This window comes from Bubalus bubalis, chromosome 8 (assembly GCF_019923935.1).
Source record: "Bubalus bubalis isolate 160015118507 breed Murrah chromosome 8, NDDB_SH_1, whole genome shotgun sequence".
Taxonomy (NCBI): domain Eukaryota; kingdom Metazoa; phylum Chordata; class Mammalia; order Artiodactyla; family Bovidae; genus Bubalus; species Bubalus bubalis.
This window is the reverse complement of record NC_059164.1, coordinates 105,731,054-105,749,071: the sequence shown is the minus strand read 5'-3', so window position 1 is coordinate 105,749,071 and position 18,018 is coordinate 105,731,054. Positions and strand designations below refer to the sequence as shown.

Genomic DNA, 18,018 nt, shown 5'->3' with positions numbered 1-18,018 from the left:
TGCGACATAATTATCCTAAAAAAAATGTTTGCTGTTTATCTGAAACTCAAATTGAATCAACCATCCTGTCTTCTACTTGGCAACCCACTCCTTGCGAGTGTGCTAAGTCGTTTCAGTCGTGTCCAGCTCTTTGCCACCCCATGGACTGTAGCCTGCCAGGCTCCTCTGTCCATGGGATTCTCCAGGCAAGAGGACTGGAGTGGGTAGCCATTCCCTTCTTGAGGGGATCTTACCAACACAGGGATCGAACCCAAGTTGCCTGCGTTGCAGGCAGATTCTTTACCGCTGAGCCATCAGTGTGGTGCTGGGCACAGTCTCTAGAATTCTGGAGTAGGGATCTGAGAACTGTGTTCAGGGGGCCACACACAGTCTAGGGGTGCCATTTTATGCTCTAGTTTGTGAGTTCAGAATGGATTTTTCACCTCTTAAGGGCTATAAACGCAAGCAAAGAAGAATGTATATCAGATGCTGTATGCCCGTGTGCAGCTTGCAAAGGCCAGAATATTTGCATTTACTATCTGGCCTTTTATAGGAGAAGTTGCTGACCCACAGTTGCTGAGGGGGCTGAGAGTTTTCAATATTTATGCACCTGTTGTGGGCCAGGGGAGAGACGAAGCAAAATCACACCTGCGGGGCAGAGAGGTCCAGAGACACCCTGCGAGGAAGGTGGGCATCCTGGCCCTTCAGACCCAGCGCCCTGCCCAGCTCTGCCCCCTTCTCCCACACTGACTGGAATACCTGAGACTCAACTGACCGGTCCAGGCCTTTCTATAAAAGATTGCCAGGTGTCCCAAAGTCCAGGGAGTCCTGTCCCTTCTCTCAGAAGGCCTCCCCTCCCTGGACTGGCTGTGGGGAAGCTGAGAGAGGGAGCTTTCCCAGGCCCCCACAGCTGCTGGCCTGTCTCTTTAAATCGCAGGTAATTTGGGAGGAGTGAGGGAGTGTCTTCAGGGCTCCTGCGTCTCCCAGGAGGAGAGATCCTGCCCAGGGAGCTTAGTGGCGGAGTCCCAGCTCTGCCAAGTGTAACAAACTCCTCCGAGGGAGGCCTCTTGTGTCTGGCTGCTTACACCTCGGGGAGACTCCGCCGGGCCTGGAAGGCCCCAAGACGGCACCTCTCCGGGAAGAGGGCGGGCTGGCCCTTGGGGCTGCCCATGTGGCCCCCAGGCTGAGTCCAGGTGGGGTCTGGCCTTGGCCCCAGCCCCCCAGGGAGCTGGCCCTCTGCTCCATGGGGTTGCCACTGCCCAAGGAGAAGGGGCACATTCTCTGCCTGTGGAGGAAGCTCTGCAGATGGTTCCAGAGGCAGGAGCCATGGGCCCAGAGGCGGGATGAACAGAACCTGCTGCAGCAGAGGAGGTAAGCCTCAGAGCTGCTGCCCCCACCCCTCCCTTCCTCCACCCCCCCACAGGAGCTCCCCCTCCCCTTGAGGGCACCTCTGCTGGGAAGACCTTTCTTCCAGGGCTGGCCCCTCTGGAGCATTTTGTCTCAAGAGTCTGGGCCTGTGGGGTTAGCGCCAGGAGAAAAGGGAAGGGGCTGGCATGGGTAACACAGGTGCTCCCTATGTTTAAGAGCCCATCAATTAGGCAGCCTTTCTCGTAAGTACTTTCCTGGAGCCCAGACAACTTGTCAGGCTGTGGAAGGATTAGGGCATCACAGACCTGCACCCCAGAGGTGCTGCTGCTGTGTGAGTGTGTATTCAGTTGTTCAGTCGTGTCTGACTCTTTGGGACCCCCTGGACTGTAGCCGCCAGGCTCCTCTGTCCACAGGATTCTCCCGGCAAGAATACTGGAGTGGGTTGCTGTGCCCTCCTCTAGGGGATCTTCCCGACCCTGGAAATAGAACCCAAGTCTCCTGTGCCTCCTGCATTGCAGGTGGGTTGTTTACAGCTGAGCCACCGGGGAGGCCCAGAGGTGGTGCTGGGTTAGGACAATTCTTTACATCTCTACTCCCTGCTCCTAGAACAGTCTCTTGGGCAGAAACACACAGTACATATATGTGCCCATGTGGGAATGAATCAATGAATGGGTCAGGGAGGGAATGCAGACATCAGTAACCACAAAAAAAGGCAAAATATGATAATCATTCTTGTGCATTTATCGCATCAGCCATTGATGGAGTCCGAGTCTTGGAGTGGGGGAGTCGGAGAGGGGTGCTGTTTGTGAAGACGACAAAGCTGGGACTCAGCCCTGGAATTTATAACCCTCCATTGCAGGAGAGGGCCATGGGCAATGGGCCAAAATACCAGGTGCTTAGAATTCGCTGCCGAAGGCAGGCTGAGGAATTTGAGAGGCTCTAGAGTTTGAGCCCGAAGTACATCTCACTTAAGGCTTCCAGCCCCTGAAAACTGCCCCAGACTCATGCGATGGTCCCCCCCACCTCCATCGGTGCTCAGGGCTAGGAGTTGGGAGGAGGTAGGAGGAAGCTTGAGGTCATCCCTGTGTGTGGTTTCTCCTCCAGAACCTCTGCGGGTCTCCCCACCCAGGGCCGGCAGACTAGCAGGAAGTCCTCCTCCTGGGACTTTCCTGGGTCCCTAAGAGGCAGATAATACGTCTGTTCACAAGGGAAAGTCCAAAGCGTGTGTGTCTGAGGGTCTCTCTCCATCTCAAAGTGCGGGGGCCTGCCTGAGCCTGACTGGGAGGCTGGGGGTTAGCTGGAATTCCTGTTGTTTCCCTTCCTCTTGCTCAAGGATTCAGGGCTGGGGAGTGTACTCCGTTTTTTTCTTTTTTTTTTTGAGGTCTGGCTCCCCGGCTCTCACAGCTGCCGCCCACCTCTCTCCCCCTGGGCCTGGGAGAGTGGGGGCTGAGCACATGTTTGGCTGATGACATCTTGAGGCAACAGAACGTTATTGTTGTTGGAGACTGGGACCATCAGTGGTTCCACTCATCCCCGTCCAGTCTCGGGACCCTGGGGCTGGGGGAGCTGGGCAGGAGCACAGAGAGGCCCCTGGGGCTTGGAAGTCATGGCGGAGGCAGAGGGGAGGACCTGGGCTGGAGCCAGGGCTGCTCCCCGGTATCTTCTCTGTCCCTATGTCTTAGCAACGTCTTATGGGCCTTCTCTCACAGCCTTGGGCTAGGAAAGCCTGATTCACCACTCAGAGGGCTACTCTCCCCTCTTCCTGATGTCCCCTGTCAGATTTCACAGTTTTCTGGATCCTCTTTTTCCGGGACACCAGGGCCCTGGAACCTTGATTCCCCTACTGGGTGGCTACTCCCCGGAAGGACCTTAAAGTGTCGGAAGGGGAGTGTCCAAAGCAGTGTGATCACTCAGCTTTAAGGGGAAATCTGTGGGCGGCTGGACATACATGCGCTGACCATGTAAGTGAGGACAACATGGCCAGGTGAGCAGGGCTGTTACCACCCCCCACCCCCGGGAATGAGGCAGACCCAGAGTGGGGGCTCCGGGTGGGGTGGAGGGACTTCAGGAGAAGGGAGGCGCTCAAGTCTCTCCAGGAACATAGGGGAACCCAGCATTCTTCTCTCTCAGGTTGACTTTTCTTGGGTCTTCATTGCCTTTGCCTCCGCTTAAACCCGTGTTGGTGGGATCCAAGTTGAACCATCATCTTTCTCTCATTTCCTCTGTATCATCTCGGGGCTTTGTGTATGTGTGTGCGTACTAAGCTGCTCAGCCGTGTCTGACTCTTTGCGACCCTGTAGACTGTAGACCGCCAGGCTCCTCTGTCCATGGGATTCTCTAGGCAAGAATACCAGAGTCGGTTGCCATGCCGTCCTCCAGGGGATCTTCCTGACCCGTCTTAATTCCTGAGATGCGATGTACTAGGTGTGGACTATAAAACGCTCAGCTAAGTTTGCGAAGAATGAACGTGACGCGTTCTCTGCTCTCCAGAAGCTCACGTTCTTAGGGGCCAAGCACACCGGTCGACATCAACTTGGGTTAAAAGTGAGCTTGGCGACTGTGCTAAGAAGGCTGTGAACAAGTAGCATGGGAGCCTTGAGGAGGACAGTGCAGGCCCCGATTCTGATTGGTGTGGACTGTGCTGGGCAGCTTCCCGGGTCTGCCTAAACGTGATCCTCACCCTGAGCCCCTTGCTGGCAGGCTCATCCTCCCGGTAGTTGGCAGGAGGCAGTGAGCACCAGGGATTCTTTTCTGTTTAGATAGATCCCTGTATTAGTACCTGTGGGCTGGCATGGCATGCCTGTCAGAAGTGAGGGCTGGGACCTTGGATCGCCCTGGAACTTCCTGCTTCAGTAAACACGTGCAGGTCCATGCATCTTGTACTTGAAAGATGCAGCTTGGGCACTTAGAAGGGCAGCAAGGTCCGGAATTAGCCACTTTCCTGAGCTTTGGCTTCTTCATCCCATTGCCCAGAACCTGAGCTGGAGGGAGGTTGCCCCAGGTAGCCAGTGCACACCTCCCCCCCTCTGTGGTCACCACTCTAGCTGCTCCCTGCAACCTCACCCCAACACAAGAAAAATTGGGAAGAGCCAGAGAACTAGAAGAACCACATAATTGAGTAGTGAGAGCCTTGGGGCTAGGTTCTTGGCCAAGCATTCCATCTTGAACTCTGTCTGATCTTCTGGATCTAGCTTGTCTTCCTTTGCAGAAAAATAAGGGAATTATTCATCCCGTGTCACAGGGTTGTAAGGAGCAAACGTGATCGTATGTGAGATGCTGCTTTGGAAGCTGAAAAGCACATTTAACACCTGGGACCACTGTGATTGAAAAGAACACAAGAACAGTCAAAAGGCAGCTTCCATTGACAGCAGGAGTTAGAGGGACTGTGAACTCCCTCCCATCAGAGCTGGAGCCATCCAAGAACCAGACTCTGAGCCCCAAGGGGTGTGTGTGACATGCTTCTCTGAGAGGGGTTGGTGGAGAAACCAGTGGGACCCACACGCATGGATCCACCTCCCATGCCTCCTCTGACCCCTCTTCAGATCCTGATGAACATGGAGAATAGGAACAGGGAAATGACCAGAGGAGTCCCAATGCTGCCTCCGACTTCTTTGAACAGACCACCGCAGGGCTCCAGGCCTCTTTCTCCATATGGACAGATTAGACTGGGTTTCCAGGGCTTTCTAAAATTCAGATTTGAATTCTTCCCTAGACACGCTTGATCCTGCCCATTTCCCAGCAACCAAATGCAAAACTTCACACGTGCAGGTCCACACACGCGAGTGTACACACATAGACGTGTACACATCCACAAGAACGTGAAGCAAGAGGATGGGGTGGAGGAAACAGGTAGAGAAGACAAGTGGCAGATCCTTGGGGCCGGAGGGAACCTCAAGGTGATCAATGACTTGTTTGCTCTGTAAAAAGTGTGCTAGGGTTTATGCCAGAAATCCTATAGCAGTGTTTCTACTAGTCCAGTATTGAACTAGACTGTTCAATTTTATAATAGTCAAGCAAAATAAGACATTCTAAATTCTGGAAACAACTTTCACATTTTTATCATTTCAGATCTTCTAATTTCTTTCATTGTCTTTTATTAATTAATCTGCAGGTGCTTAAAAGGCTTCATTTTTTGTTTCTTAGTTGCGCATTTAATGATTTGTAAGAAAACATGGACGGAATTTCTCATTCTATTTAATGTGAAAAATCCCTTCTTAAAAAATAGATTATGAACACTTACACATTGAGGTCCAGAGAAGGCAATGGCACCCCACTCCAGTACTCTTGCCTGGAGAATCCCATGGGCAGAGGAGGCTGCAGTCCATGGGGTCGCTAAGAGTCGGACACAACTGAGCGACTTCACTTTCACTTTTCACTTTCATGCATTGGAGAAGGAAATGGCAACCCACTCCAGTGTTCTTGCCTGGAGAATCCCAGGGACGGCGGAGCCTGGTGGGCTGCCGTCTATGGGGTCACACAGAGTTGGACACGACTGAAGTGACTTAGCAGCAGTATACATTGAGATCAGGGCTTCTCTGCCTTGACCCTTTTGACATGTTGGGCAGATAATTCTCTGTTACAAGAGGCTGCCTTGTTTAAGAAGCTTAGCAGCACCCCTGCCCTCTGCCAAATGTCTCCAGACTCTGCCAAATCCTTTGGAAGGAGGCAGGGAGTTATCTCTGGTTAAGGTGTGTGCGCTCAGTTGTATCCAGCTCTTTGCGACCTCATGGACTGTAGCCCACCAGGCTCCTCTGTCCATGGGATTCTCCAGGCGAGAATACTGGAGTGGGTTACCATTTCCTCCTCTAGGAGATCTTCCCCACACAAGGACCTAACCCACATCTTTTGCATCTCCTGCATTGGCAGAGATGCCAATTGGAGATGCATTGGCAGGAGGATTCTTTACCACAGAGCCACCTGGGAAAGACCACTGCTCTAAATCACTGTTTGTAAATAAGAGATTCTGGTAGTAAAGTTACGCCTGCTTCTAAATAAAATGAAACTGTCCCTTGGAACAGAGTGAGTATAATTTAACCATTAAAATCAGAAGACATTTTGGCAGTATCTCCTCTTCTTCGTGCCCTAGGGAGATGTCTGGTGAAGATGTGTAGATTTTACTCCAGATCTAAACTTCTGTGTTGGGTTTCTTTGGAACAAACTATTTATTTACCAGGCACAAGAATCTTTGGATGGGTCTGCTATTTTCACTTTCATGCATTGGAGAAGGAAATGGCAACCCACTCCAGTGTTCTTGCCTGGAGAATTCCAGGGACAGGGGGAGCCTGGGTGAACTGCCATCTATGGGGTCGCACAGAGTCGGACACGACTGAAGTGACTTAGTAGCAGCAGCAGCTCTTTTTTATGGGGTTCGTCTTTTTTATGGGGTGTAAGTGTAGGCAGCTGTTTGGGAGGAGTTCTCCCTTACGAAAATGGCAACCCACTCCAGTATTCTTGCCTGGAGAACCCCATGGACAGAGGAGCCTGGCGGGCTACAGTTCATGGGATCGCAAGTGTCGGACACGACTTAGTGCTCTCCCAGGATATTAGCAAGGGCTTTCTTGGCCTCCCCCTTGTGGCCATGTGATGCTATTGCAAGTCACGCCTCTGCCTGACTCCCTGGGAACCATGCAGACTCTACCCTCCCTTCTTGCTGGATCCTCGAGTTTGCCACCTAGAGGAGACCAGGTCTCTACGAACCTCGCTGGTTTGGGTCATAAGCCTTTTCTTCATCCAGAGTGTGATCTGATTGAGGTTCCCAAATAAAATACAAAACAGAGTTAAATGTGAATTTCAGATAAACAATGAATAGATTGTCAGTTTCAGTTTGCCCTAAATATTGCACGGACATACTTATCTTAAAAACTTATTTGGGGGGAATTCCCTGGCAGTCCAGGGGTTAGGCCTCTGTGCTTTCACTGCCGAGGGCCCAGGTTTGATCCCTGGTTGGGGAACTAAGATAACAATTGGCCACATGGCACAGCCAAGAAAAACACAAGAACTTATTTGTTGTGTATCTAAAATTCAACTCTGAGCATCCCCATGTTTTTAGTTTGTAAATCTAGCCATCCCAGTTCAAATGGTAGCTTCCTGCCCTTACCAGGCCACTAGGGCAGGCAGCGGAGGCCAGAAACAGAACGTGTGGGGACTGGAGGTTTGAGAGGGACATTTATGGTCATCAGAGATATGTCAGAGAACCAAGAGTGGTGTCTTTGGGGCTGCCACTGACTGGCCTCCCCACTTATGTCCTAGGAAGCAGGGAGTGGACTCTGAACTCAGGTTAGAAGCCCCTTTGGACCCATTTCTAGCTTCGCCATTAACCCTTGGCCAAACAGGGCACAGAACTAGTAGCAAAACAAAGCAACAACAACAAAAAGTAGAAGCTAACCGGAGGAGGGCAGAGAAAGGATAAAATTTGAGAAAGTGGCTGGCCTCTGACCTCCAAGTGCCCTTAGAAGAGAAAGAGACAGATACTAATCACAGCACCCGAGGTAAAAGTAAGGCCAGAGGAGAGGGCGGAAAACTTCCTGCCGTGTGTGTGTGTGTGTGTGTGTGTGTGTGTTGGGGAATAGTGCTTACTCTCAAATATCTATAAAAGAGGAATTTGCACAAATTGTTGGAAAAGGTAATGGTGGTGGGAGGGGTGGTGATGGTGGTGGGGGTGATGGGCTGATGGGGATGATGGGCTGATCATGGTGATGGTGGTGGAGGTGATGGTGGTGGTGAGGGTCATGGTGGTGGTGGGGGTGATGGGCTGATGGGGGTGATGGTGGGGGGGTGGTGGGCTGGGGGTGTTGATGGTGGGGGGGGTGATGGTGGTGGTGAGGGTCATGGTGGTGATGGGGGTGATGGGCTGGGGGTGGTGGTGGTGGGGGTCATGGTGGTGGGGGTGATGGGCTGATGGGGGTGATGGGCTGATGGGGGGGTGGTGGGCTGGGGGTGGTGGTGGGGGTGGTGGTGGTGGTGGGGGTCATGGTGGTGGTGGGGGTGATGGGCTGATGGGGGTGATGGTAGGGGGGTGATGGGCTGGGGGTGGTGATGGTGGGGGGTGATGGTGGTGATGGGGGTCGTGGTGGTGGGGGTGATGGGCTGGGGGTGGTGATGGTGGTGGTGGGGGTCATGGTGGTGGCGGGGGTCATGGTGGTGGTGGGGGTGATGGTGGTGGGGGTGGTGATGGTGGTGGGGGTCATGGTCATGGTCGGGTGATGGGGTAAGGGTGGAGGGTGTGGGGGTGATGGTGGCTGGGGTGATAGGGGTGATGAGGAAAGTGGTGGGAGGTGCTGCAAACTTGTTTTGCAGCTGTGTGAGCACACCAAGCATGCTATTTTTTACTTAGATTATATGTTTGCCTAAGGTTGGCTTAGGGGGTGGCTGATGGAGCTAATAAAGGGGGGACAGTAAAGCCAAACCACCTTCTGGCATTGCTACAGTTCATTCCTTCTACAGAGAGTGGTAATGAGCCTCTGCCATCACGCCGGGCATATTCCCAGGCACTGGGAGCGCAGCATAGAGAGTAACTAGGGTGGGGTGGGGGCTAGACTCCAGGTGAAAAGGAGAGAGACAGCACAGCCACGGGGGCGGGGAATGGTGTGCCCTGGGGTGCTGAGGCCGAACTGCTGGGTGTCAGGGGCCAGCAGGAGGAAGAAAGCATGGAAAAATAGTTGCACAAAGTCCGGAGAGGACTTCTGAGTTTCTTCTCCTTGGGCATTTAAGGTCACACAAGACTTCTGTAAATGATGCTTGCATTTGCTGTTTAGAGAGAATGTCTTGGGAGCATCCAGAAGGATGGATTGGGGGTAAATAGGGTATAGGGAAACTAGTCAGAAGAAGATTTTACTAATCTTGGCCCAGAGAATGAGGATATGGATTAATAGGGATCAGTGGGAATGAGGAGGCAGGGACTGAGTGGGGAGAGCCGTTGAATTGACAGGTGGCTGCCCCTACAGCTGATTCGGGGGCCTGGGGCCAGCATTTGGGGAGACAGAAAAGCCATGCTCTCTCCTCTCCCAATCACCCCTCCACCCCAAGTTCTTGGAGTCAGTTTCCTGCTACTATGGCCTTTTTGGTGGATGAGCTCCTGTTCACATAACTGACCCTCTGTGGATAAATAGTGTTATTTCATTCACTCCTGTAGAAGGACCAAGTAGCTCTGGGCCAGCAGGGAAAAGTAAATAAAGGGACCCCATGTGTCTCAGTTGGAGTCAGTTTTGATCTTTCAAAAAGTGTGCAGTTCATTGTAGGCATAAAACTGGAAAGTCAGAGATGATTTGCCTAAAACAGAGATACAGACAGGAAGCAGGGAGAGACTATAACTTGACACAGGGGCCAGAGGAAAGAAAGGACCCATGGCTGCTTTTGGACTGAGCCCCAAAGATGCCATCATAGGGAAGAAAGTGCCAGAATCAAGGGGCTTTCCTGAGGAAGGGGAGCATCACACAACAGGAGAAATACCCGCCAGCCTCTGCATGTCGGCCACCTCCGTAAAGATAAGGGAGGCATTTCTTCATACCCTCAGTCCATGAAAATAAGGCTTATCTTGGAGGGTAACCTCAGGACTTCAAGGGAAGCTGCAAAGGGGTTGCTCCAGTGGCCAAATAGGTCAGGAGGTAAACAAGCATTTAGCTGAAACTCCTTCCTCTCCACCTGATGTGCAAAGATCACATACACACACACACACACACACACACACACACAGGACAGGAAAGCTGTCTTGACACTTAACACACACAAACTATGGAAAGTCGTCTTGGATTTAGCTCATGGAAACTATGGAAAAGTTGTCTTGGATTTAGCTCACACAGACTATGAAAAAGTTGCCTTCGATTTAACTCACGCAAACTATGAAAAAGTTGCCTTGGATTAACCACTTGGTCAGAGAAAGCGAGCTGAGCACTCAGGCAGCCCCTCCCCTGATAGAGGCCCCACCTCTCTGGATGAGGGACCTCCGGGTTCGGGGTTCATTGCCACTGAAGTGTGAGACTGAGCAAAGCCGCCCACCTTTCTTCCCAACCGGGCCCGCTCCCCTCCCTTATAGGATCTGGGAGTCTCCGCTCTTGCTAGCCGCCAAAGAGAACGACATCCAGGCTCTGAGCAAGCTGCTCAAGTATGAGGCCTGTGATGTCCACCAGAAAGGTAAGGAGAGTTTCCGGCTGGGTCAGCCCTGTGCCCATGGCCCTCCTCCCCCTCCTCCTGCTGGTATAGCCCAGGGCCTTCTGCTGTGGGCCCCCAATTCTCTATGGGCCCCCTTCCCCTGCTCCAGAGAGGCCACGTGACTCTGCTTTTTGTCAATGCCAGGAGCCATGGGGGAGACGGCATTGCACGTAGCCGCCCTCTATGACAACCTGGAGGCCGCCACGGTGCTGATGGAGGCTGCCCCGGAGCTGGTCAAGGAGCCCATGACATCTGAGCTGTATGAAGGTGAGGGGCTGAGGGTCTGGGATGGAGGGAAGCATGACCTTGGTGGTGGACCTGGAAAATCCCATGGATGGAGGAACCTGGTAGGCTGCAGTCCATGGGGTTGCTAAGAGTCAGACACGACTGAGTGACTTCACGTTCACTTTTCACTTTTATGCATTGGAGAAGGAAATGGCAACCCACTCCAGTGTTCTTGCCTGGAGAATCCCAGGGATTGGGGAGCCTGGTGGGCTGCCATCTATGGGGTCGCACAGAGTCGGACACGACTGAAGTGACTTAGCAGCAGCAGCAGCAGCAGTCTGGGGAAACCAAGAGGGAATCTGGGCCCCCTTCTCTTCACCTCCCTCTTCTGTCTGTTCTTCCTCGGCATTCTCGGTGCCCCTTGTTTGAGCACTAACCTCTGAAATGGAGAGACCTAGGGTAGGAAGGATTCCCTTGTCATTCAGTAGGTAAAGAATCTGCCTGCAATGCAGGAGACCCATGTTTGATTCCTGGATCGGGAAGCTCCCCTAGAGAAGGAAACGGCAACCCACTCCAGTCTTCTTGCCTGGAGAATCCCATGGACAGAGGAGCCTGGTGCGCTACAGTGCATGGGGTTGCAAGAGTCAGACACGACTTGGTGACTAAACCACTAAAGTAGGAAGAGGCAGGCAGCACCGGGGGCCCCTGGGAGTCCCACCAGGCCCGCTCCCCCCCTCCGCCCCCCATCTCATCCTCCCCCAGAAAGGCTGACCTGGTAGAGACAGGAGGGTCCCCCTGCAGGATTCTGTGAAGATAGGAGGGACACCTGGCTGGATCCTGGGGCAGAGCCCAAGCCAAGAGCTCTCTTGTCCAGGTCAGACGGCCCTGCACATAGCGGTCATGAACCGGAACGTGAACCTCGTGAAAGCCCTGCTCGCCCAAGGGGCCAGCGTCTCTGCGAGGGCTATAGGCTCCGCCTTCCGCCTCACTCCTCACAACCTCATCTACTTTGGTGAGAGCAGGACCGGGGCTGGGAGGATGAGGCGGGGCACCAGTCAAGGGAGGGTGGGCTGAGGAGGCCCCGTGCCTGGGGAGACTAGGAGGGGTCGGCCCTCATAAGGCCAAAGGCCAGAGCCAAGCCTCCACCCACATCCCAGGCCGCCTCCAGCATCCCCGCCTCTGGTCCTGCTGACAAGGGGCCCTAGGCCCAGAGCGGAGACAGGGGAGGGAGTGGCGGTTGCTTGGAGACACCACCCCTCCCCGCCTGCATCTCAGGCCCGGGCCTCTGCCTCCCCAGGGGAGCACCCTCTGTCCTTTGCCGCCTGCATGGGCAGCGAGGAGATTGTGAGGCTGCTCATTGAGCACGGTGCTGACATCCGGGCCCAGGACTCCCTGGGTAAGAGCTGGGCTGGAGGGGGCGCTGGGAGGCTGGGGGTGGCAGGGAAGAGGGGAGGGGCTGGGACTGCCCTCAGGCCCCCCGGGGGTGGGGGGTGGTCCTGGGGAACAGCAGGGACTCTGGTCCTAGGGGTCACGTGACACCCCGTGTCCTCTCCCAGGAAACACAGTGTTGCACATCCTCGTCCTCCAGCCCAACAAAACCTTTGCCTGCCAGATGTACAACCTGCTGCTGTCCTACGACAGGCAAGGGGACCACCTGCAGTCCCTGGACCTCATGCTCAATCACCAGGGCCTCACCCCCTTCAAGCTGGCCGGAGTGGAAGGCAACACTGTGGTGAGGGCCCTCCCCCAGGCCCACGGGGGTCCTTCTCCTGACCCTTCTTCTTACACTTCTGGCCCTTTGAGGAAGTAGATGTGAATGGTCCTCCCTGATGCTGAGGCCCTATTTTCAGCTTCGATTGGAATTTCCTTCTCTGCCCCTGTGTCGCATCTTCTTTCTCTCCCACTTTCTCTGCCCCGAGTCGTTAGGGGCTGCAAGGGTCTAGATCCCGTCCCCAGGGTGGTCTGTAACGCCCATGTTCCCCTGCCCTGCCCCCTTGCACCTCCTCTTTCCAAGCTCTAGAGGTAGTTATGGGGGGAGAGGATGAACTAAGAGGCTGATATGGAGAAGGGTTCTTTTGTCCACAAGGCTGCGGTCTTTGAGTGAAGAGCGAGCCCCCTTTCAGGGGTGCAGCGGTCCTTCTGGGCAAGCGTCCCATCCACACCCCAGGACGGTCCCCTTGGCTTGCTTCTCCTCACTCGCTTGCTCCCCCATCCCCAACTTTAGATGTTCCAGAACCTGGTGCAGAAGCAGAAGTACATCCAGTGGACATGTGGACCGCTGACTTCCACTCTCTATGACCTCACGGAAATCGACTCCTCAGGGGAGGAGCTATCCCTGCTGGAACTTATCGTCACCTCCAAGAAGCGGGAGGTACGGTGGGTGGGTGGGTCGGGGGGGCTGGTCCTCAGGCTAGGGAGCCACTAGGGACGGGAAGCAGGGGCTCTGAGCTGCTTGCTGCCTTCTCTTTCTGCTGCAGGCTCGCCAGATCCTAGACCAGACGCCAGTGAAGGAGCTGGTGACCCTCAAGTGGAAGAGATATGGGCGGCCGTACTTCTGCATGCTGGCAGCCATGTACCTGCTGTACATCGTCTGCTTCACCATGTGCTGTGTGTACCGCCCCCTCAAGCCCAGGACTGACAATGAAACTGACCCCCGGGACAACACCATCTGGGAGCAGAAGCTACTTCAGGTGACCCCCAAGGACTAGCAGAGCTTTGGGGTGGCGGGTATCCAGCCCTCTGCCATTTTTCAGACATGTGTCACATTCCTAGCTCACCACCTACGTTTCTCTCCTTGCCCAGATCTCAACTACATAGGCACAAACTCAAAGACATGCACACGGAAACATACCGGTGCTCTAAGAGCAGAGTTTGAGAGAGCCACACCCCACAGGTTGAAAAGAATCTGAGCGACTGGTGTCCCTAGACAAGGAGGCGGGCTTGCACCCAAGGGTGGGTAGGGCAGATGGAGGGAAGCCCTGAGTCCTCTGACCATGCCGCTCCTTGCAGGAGGCCTATGTGACCCACCAGGACCACCTCCGACTGGTGGGGGAGCTGGTGAGCGTCTTTGGAGCTGTCGTCATCCTGTTCATAGAGGTGAGAGCAGTGGGGATCTGGGGGTGAGCTGTGTGCCCCAGGGATCCAGTCAGAGCTTCAGTTTACAAGTGCTTGGTGTCTTCCCGGCCTCTCCCCAGATTACAGACATCTTCCGAGTGGGGCTCAGTCGCGTCTTCGGACAGACCATCCTTGGAGGACCATTCCACGTCCTCTTGTGAGTCTATTTTCCTCTCACCCCCTACCCCTTTCTCACTAAGACTCCAGTTTAACTCCCTGGATCCCTGGCCTCTGGAGAACCCCAGCTCCTGAGGCCTCGCTGTGATGTGTGTGTGACCCTGTGTATGGAGCTTGAAGCTGAGTGTGTGGGAGCACTTCCATCACCCCCTCACTCTTGGATCCTCAGGATCACCCCAGTCTCCCTCTCATGGCCCCCTCCCCACTCTCCCCCCAGCATCACCTATTCCTGCATGGTGCTGGTGACCATGGTGATGCGGCTCACCAACACCAGCGGGGAGGTGGTACCCATGTCCTTCGCCCTGGTGCTGGGCTGGTGCAGCGTCATGTACTTTGCGCGAGGATTCCAGATGCTGGGCCCCTTCACCATCATGATCCAGAAGGTCAGTGCCTCCTCCCAAACGTTCTATAGAAAGGTCCCAGAGCAGGGGCTGCAAACATTTCTGAAAAGCATCAGATCAGAGAGACCTCAGGCTTGCAGTGGTGCTTTAGTCTATAAGTCATGTCTGACTCTTTGCGACCCCATGGACTATAGCCTGCCAGGCTCCTCTGATCATGGGATTTCCCAGGCAAGAACACTGGAGTGGGTTGCCATTTCCTTCTCCAGGGAATCCTCCCTACCAGGCTTGCAAGGCCAACATGTATATAATCTCTTTGATTTTCTTCTTCTCTTCCCCCTTTTAAATTTTTTTTCAATCATCTAAAAAATGTAAAATTCTCACTCAAGGGCCATACCAAAATTGATTCAGTAGATTTGGCCGGCAGGCCATAATTGGCCAGCCCCTCCCCTATGCTAGAGGGCAGAGCTGTTGGACTTCTCAGGGTTAGACCTCATAGAGGCTATAAGGGGCGGTTGCTCAAAAGACTGGTGTGCAGCTGGTCTCCCTTCTCTTCCTTCCCTCTAGATGATTTTTGGCGATCTGATGAGATTCTGCTGGCTGATGGCCGTGGTCATCCTGGGCTTTGCCTCGGGTAAATCATCTGAGATAGGGGCCTTGGGCTGGAGGAAACCAGAAAGCACAGGATGCCTCTAGATAAACCTGGGGGGAGAGGCGGGCAGGAGGGAAGGCAGAGGCAGGAGGAGGCCACGGTGTCGGAGGATGGGATGTGTTAAGGGGGAGAGCTGCTCTTGGGATCAGGAGGGTGAATCATATGGAAAATAGGGGAATGTAAGAACCCACAGGACGGAGTGATGGAGGGCTGGGATGGTGACACTGGAGAGGAAGCAGACAGGATCGAAGTGGGCAGCAGAGAGTGGGCTAAGGTTTAATCACATGGAACTCTCACCCCTTTGGGTGAGAGCAGCCTTCTTTATCATCTTCCAGACAGAGGACCCCAATGAGCTGGGCCATTTCTACAGTTACCCCATGGCGCTGTTCAGCACCTTTGAGCTGTTCCTCACCATCATCGACGGCCCCGCCAACTACGACGTGGATCTGCCCTTCATGTACAGCATCACCTACGCTGCCTTCGCCATCATCGCTGCTTTGCTCATGCTCAACCTCCTCATTGCTATGATGGGTGACACTCACTGGCGTGTAGCCCATGAGCGGGATGAGCTCTGGAGAGCACAGGTGAGCGCCCTCGTGGCCGGGAGGGTTAGTGCAAGTCATTCTCTTCCTGCCAAGGGCCAGGCCAAACTCAGAAGCAGGATATTTCACCTCCCCTCCCTCCCACCACCCCGCCCCAGTATATCTGGAGGGTTATTGCACAGGCGAAATGGATGCAAAGTGTACAGAACTGGATCAGCAATACAATCAAGCAATCCTGGAACAGCTGGAAAGAATTCCTGTTTTCTCAAAAAAGTCAAATCTGTCTTTTCTAGAATCATCAGTAAGAAATGAACCTCAGGAGTAGCGACAGTGGGCTTCCCAGGTGGTGCTAGTGGTAAAGAACCTGACTGCCAATGCAGGAGACACAAGAGATGCGGGTTGGGTTTCTGGGTCAGGAAGATCCCCTGGAGGAGGGAACGCAACCCATTCCAGTATTCTTGCCTGGAGAATCCCATGGACAGAAGAGCCTGAAGGGCTATACAGTCCATGGGGTTGCAAACAGGAGGACACAACTGAACCAACTTAGCACACAAGCACAGTAGCTACAACTGCATTCATGAACTTTTGTTACTGAATAAAAACTGAAGTATCAACTTTTGGGCAATATTTAAGTCTTCAAAATTTGACCCAGAAAAACTGGATGTGTTAAAAATAATGCCACACAAACTCCCTATAGTCACAGAAACTATCTTCAGTCAGATAATTGTGATGGGGTCAAAAGCACGAATTAACCGGATCAAATCATCATTTTAAAATGTTCTTACAAAAGAATTTATCTCAACAAAAATAATTTCAGCAACATAAATGGGAAATCCTCCAACTAGATGGCATTTAACTGTGTTGTGTAGAAAGTAGAGTTAAAAAAAAAACCCTAAGCTGGCGACATAGGGTTTGCTCATGAAAATATTTCTTCAATGTAAATGTATTGGTAGGAAATTTCTCCGCAGGATGTTTGTGTTTCTAAGTAGCCTTTACATCTGTAGGGTCAAAATATTTTGTAGCCCCGAGGACCCTTGCTCTTTGCTCTGCCCACCTTCCTGATCCTCAGAGCGAGGTCTCCCCACCTGCTGCAGGACTGGCCTGGCCTGGACGCCAGGTCATTGGGTGAGCATCGTGGGGCTCAAGACCCATCACTCTCTCCTGCAGAAAAGCAGTGACGAAGCTGACGCCACCAACCTCTGCTCAGCAGTGTGGTCCCCTCTGGGAAACCATGAGTTTCCCAGCTGTTGCTACACTGTGGTCCCTCTGCCCAGAGTCTTCTCCACTCTTCCAGTGGCCTGCACTCCATCTCTGGTTTCATCCTCTTCTGTCCACCCCCCACACCCACAGGTGGTAGCCACCACTGTGATGCTAGAGAAGAAGCTGCCGCGTTGCCTGTGGCCTCGCTCGGGGATCTGCGGGCACAAGTTTGGGCTGGGGGACCGCTGGTTCCTGCGGTGAGTGACAGCATGGGCTGGCAGGCTTGTTGTACAGGCCTGTGCGCTCCCTGGGCTTCCAGTCTCACTGGGGGAAGGGAAATTGCCAGGTGCCAGGGGTGGAGAGCGGCCCTGAAAGCATCCACATTGTTCCTGGACCGAGCTCTGTGTTGCTTCCCAAAGCCTGGCATCCCCTGTGCCCACTCAGGTTGCAGACAAGGAGAAAGGCCACCAGCAGGAGGGCTGGACGAGGCCCAGAGACGAGGGCTGGTCCAAGGTCAGCCATTCCATCACCTCCTCTGTACTCCCCCTCCCCCAACAGGGTGGAAGAGAAACAGGATATCAACCAGCAGCGTGTCCGGCGCTATGCCCAGGCCTTCTGCCATCCAGGCTCAGAGGACGACACGGAAAGACTGTGGCTGGGTGGCCCCTTCGGCACCCACCTGTCGCTTCTTACCCCCTCAGTGTCTCGAAGTACCTCCCGCAGCAGCATCAACTGGGAGAGGCTGCGGCAAGGGACCCTGAAGAGAGAGCTGAGGGGGGTGGTCAACAAGGCTCTGGAGGACGGGGAGGGCTGGGAGTACCAGATCTGAGCTCTCTTCCCGCCTCCCGCCTCCCACCAAAGTCCAGATCTCTCACCTGCCAGGTCAGGGGCGGGGTGGGGGGGGGGTAGAAGAGAATAGAGGGGAAACCGAGGAGCAGGCTCACACCTCACCCCAAGCACAGGGCCCAGCGCGAATAGGGACCCAGCTTCACCCACCCTGGCCTTACCGCCCTGTCTGAGCAAAGCACTTTACAAAAGGCCGGGATGCCACCTCGGGCACCAGCCTCCATCCAGGGTCACAGCTGCAGACAGCCGCGGAGGTTCGGGAGGTGTACCGAGCAGATGGGTACTGCTGGGAGGGTGTGGGGTGTGATACCGCCTTCCACCTTCCAATAAAGTCACTTCCTGTTCGCCTCTCCTCTCCTCCTGCAGCCTTCTCTGTGGTGGGGTCTCCCACCCCTTCCATTCAGACCACAGGGCCTCACCACTACTCCGA

At 54.0% G+C, this 18,018-nt stretch overlaps 1 protein-coding gene across 4 annotated transcripts; it reads left to right on the top strand.

The window, feature by feature from the left end:
* The first annotated feature begins 293 nt into the window (after window positions 1-293).
* On the top strand, window positions 294-17,936 carry TRPV6 (transient receptor potential cation channel subfamily V member 6). Of its 4 annotated transcripts, none has more exons than XM_006051545.4 (15): window positions 296-1,350; window positions 10,379-10,476; window positions 10,639-10,761; window positions 11,594-11,731; window positions 12,017-12,115; window positions 12,276-12,451; window positions 12,944-13,090; window positions 13,197-13,409; window positions 13,729-13,815; window positions 13,914-13,990; window positions 14,228-14,393; window positions 14,916-14,982; window positions 15,316-15,584; window positions 16,893-16,999; window positions 17,301-17,936. In XM_006051545.4, exons 1-15 carry the CDS (start codon window positions 1,223-1,225, stop codon window positions 17,569-17,571), a joined length of 2,166 nt encoding a protein of 721 aa, XP_006051607.3. In that variant the 5' UTR covers window positions 296-1,222; the 3' UTR covers window positions 17,572-17,936. The 4 variants fall into 4 exon arrangements, with proteins under 4 accessions (XP_006051608.3, XP_006051607.3, XP_044802932.2 ...); XM_044946997.2 differs by lacking the exon at window positions 296-1,350 and adding an exon at window positions 1,825-1,865; XM_025291720.3 differs by lacking the exon at window positions 296-1,350 and adding an exon at window positions 1,920-3,331.
* Window positions 17,937-18,018: the final 82 nt, after the last annotated feature.

Coding starts and splice junctions, on each gene's coding strand:
- TRPV6 (XM_006051545.4), top strand. CDS start 1,223: ATGGGGTTGCCACTGCCCAAGGAGAAGGGGCACATTCTCTGCCTGTGG. Junction 12,116..12,275: donor CCGGGCCCAGGACTCCCTGG/GTAAGAGCTGGG, acceptor GTCCTCTCCCAG/GAAACACAGTGTTGCACATC. Junction 13,091..13,196: donor TCACCTCCAAGAAGCGGGAG/GTACGGTGGGTG, acceptor TTTCTGCTGCAG/GCTCGCCAGATCCTAGACCA.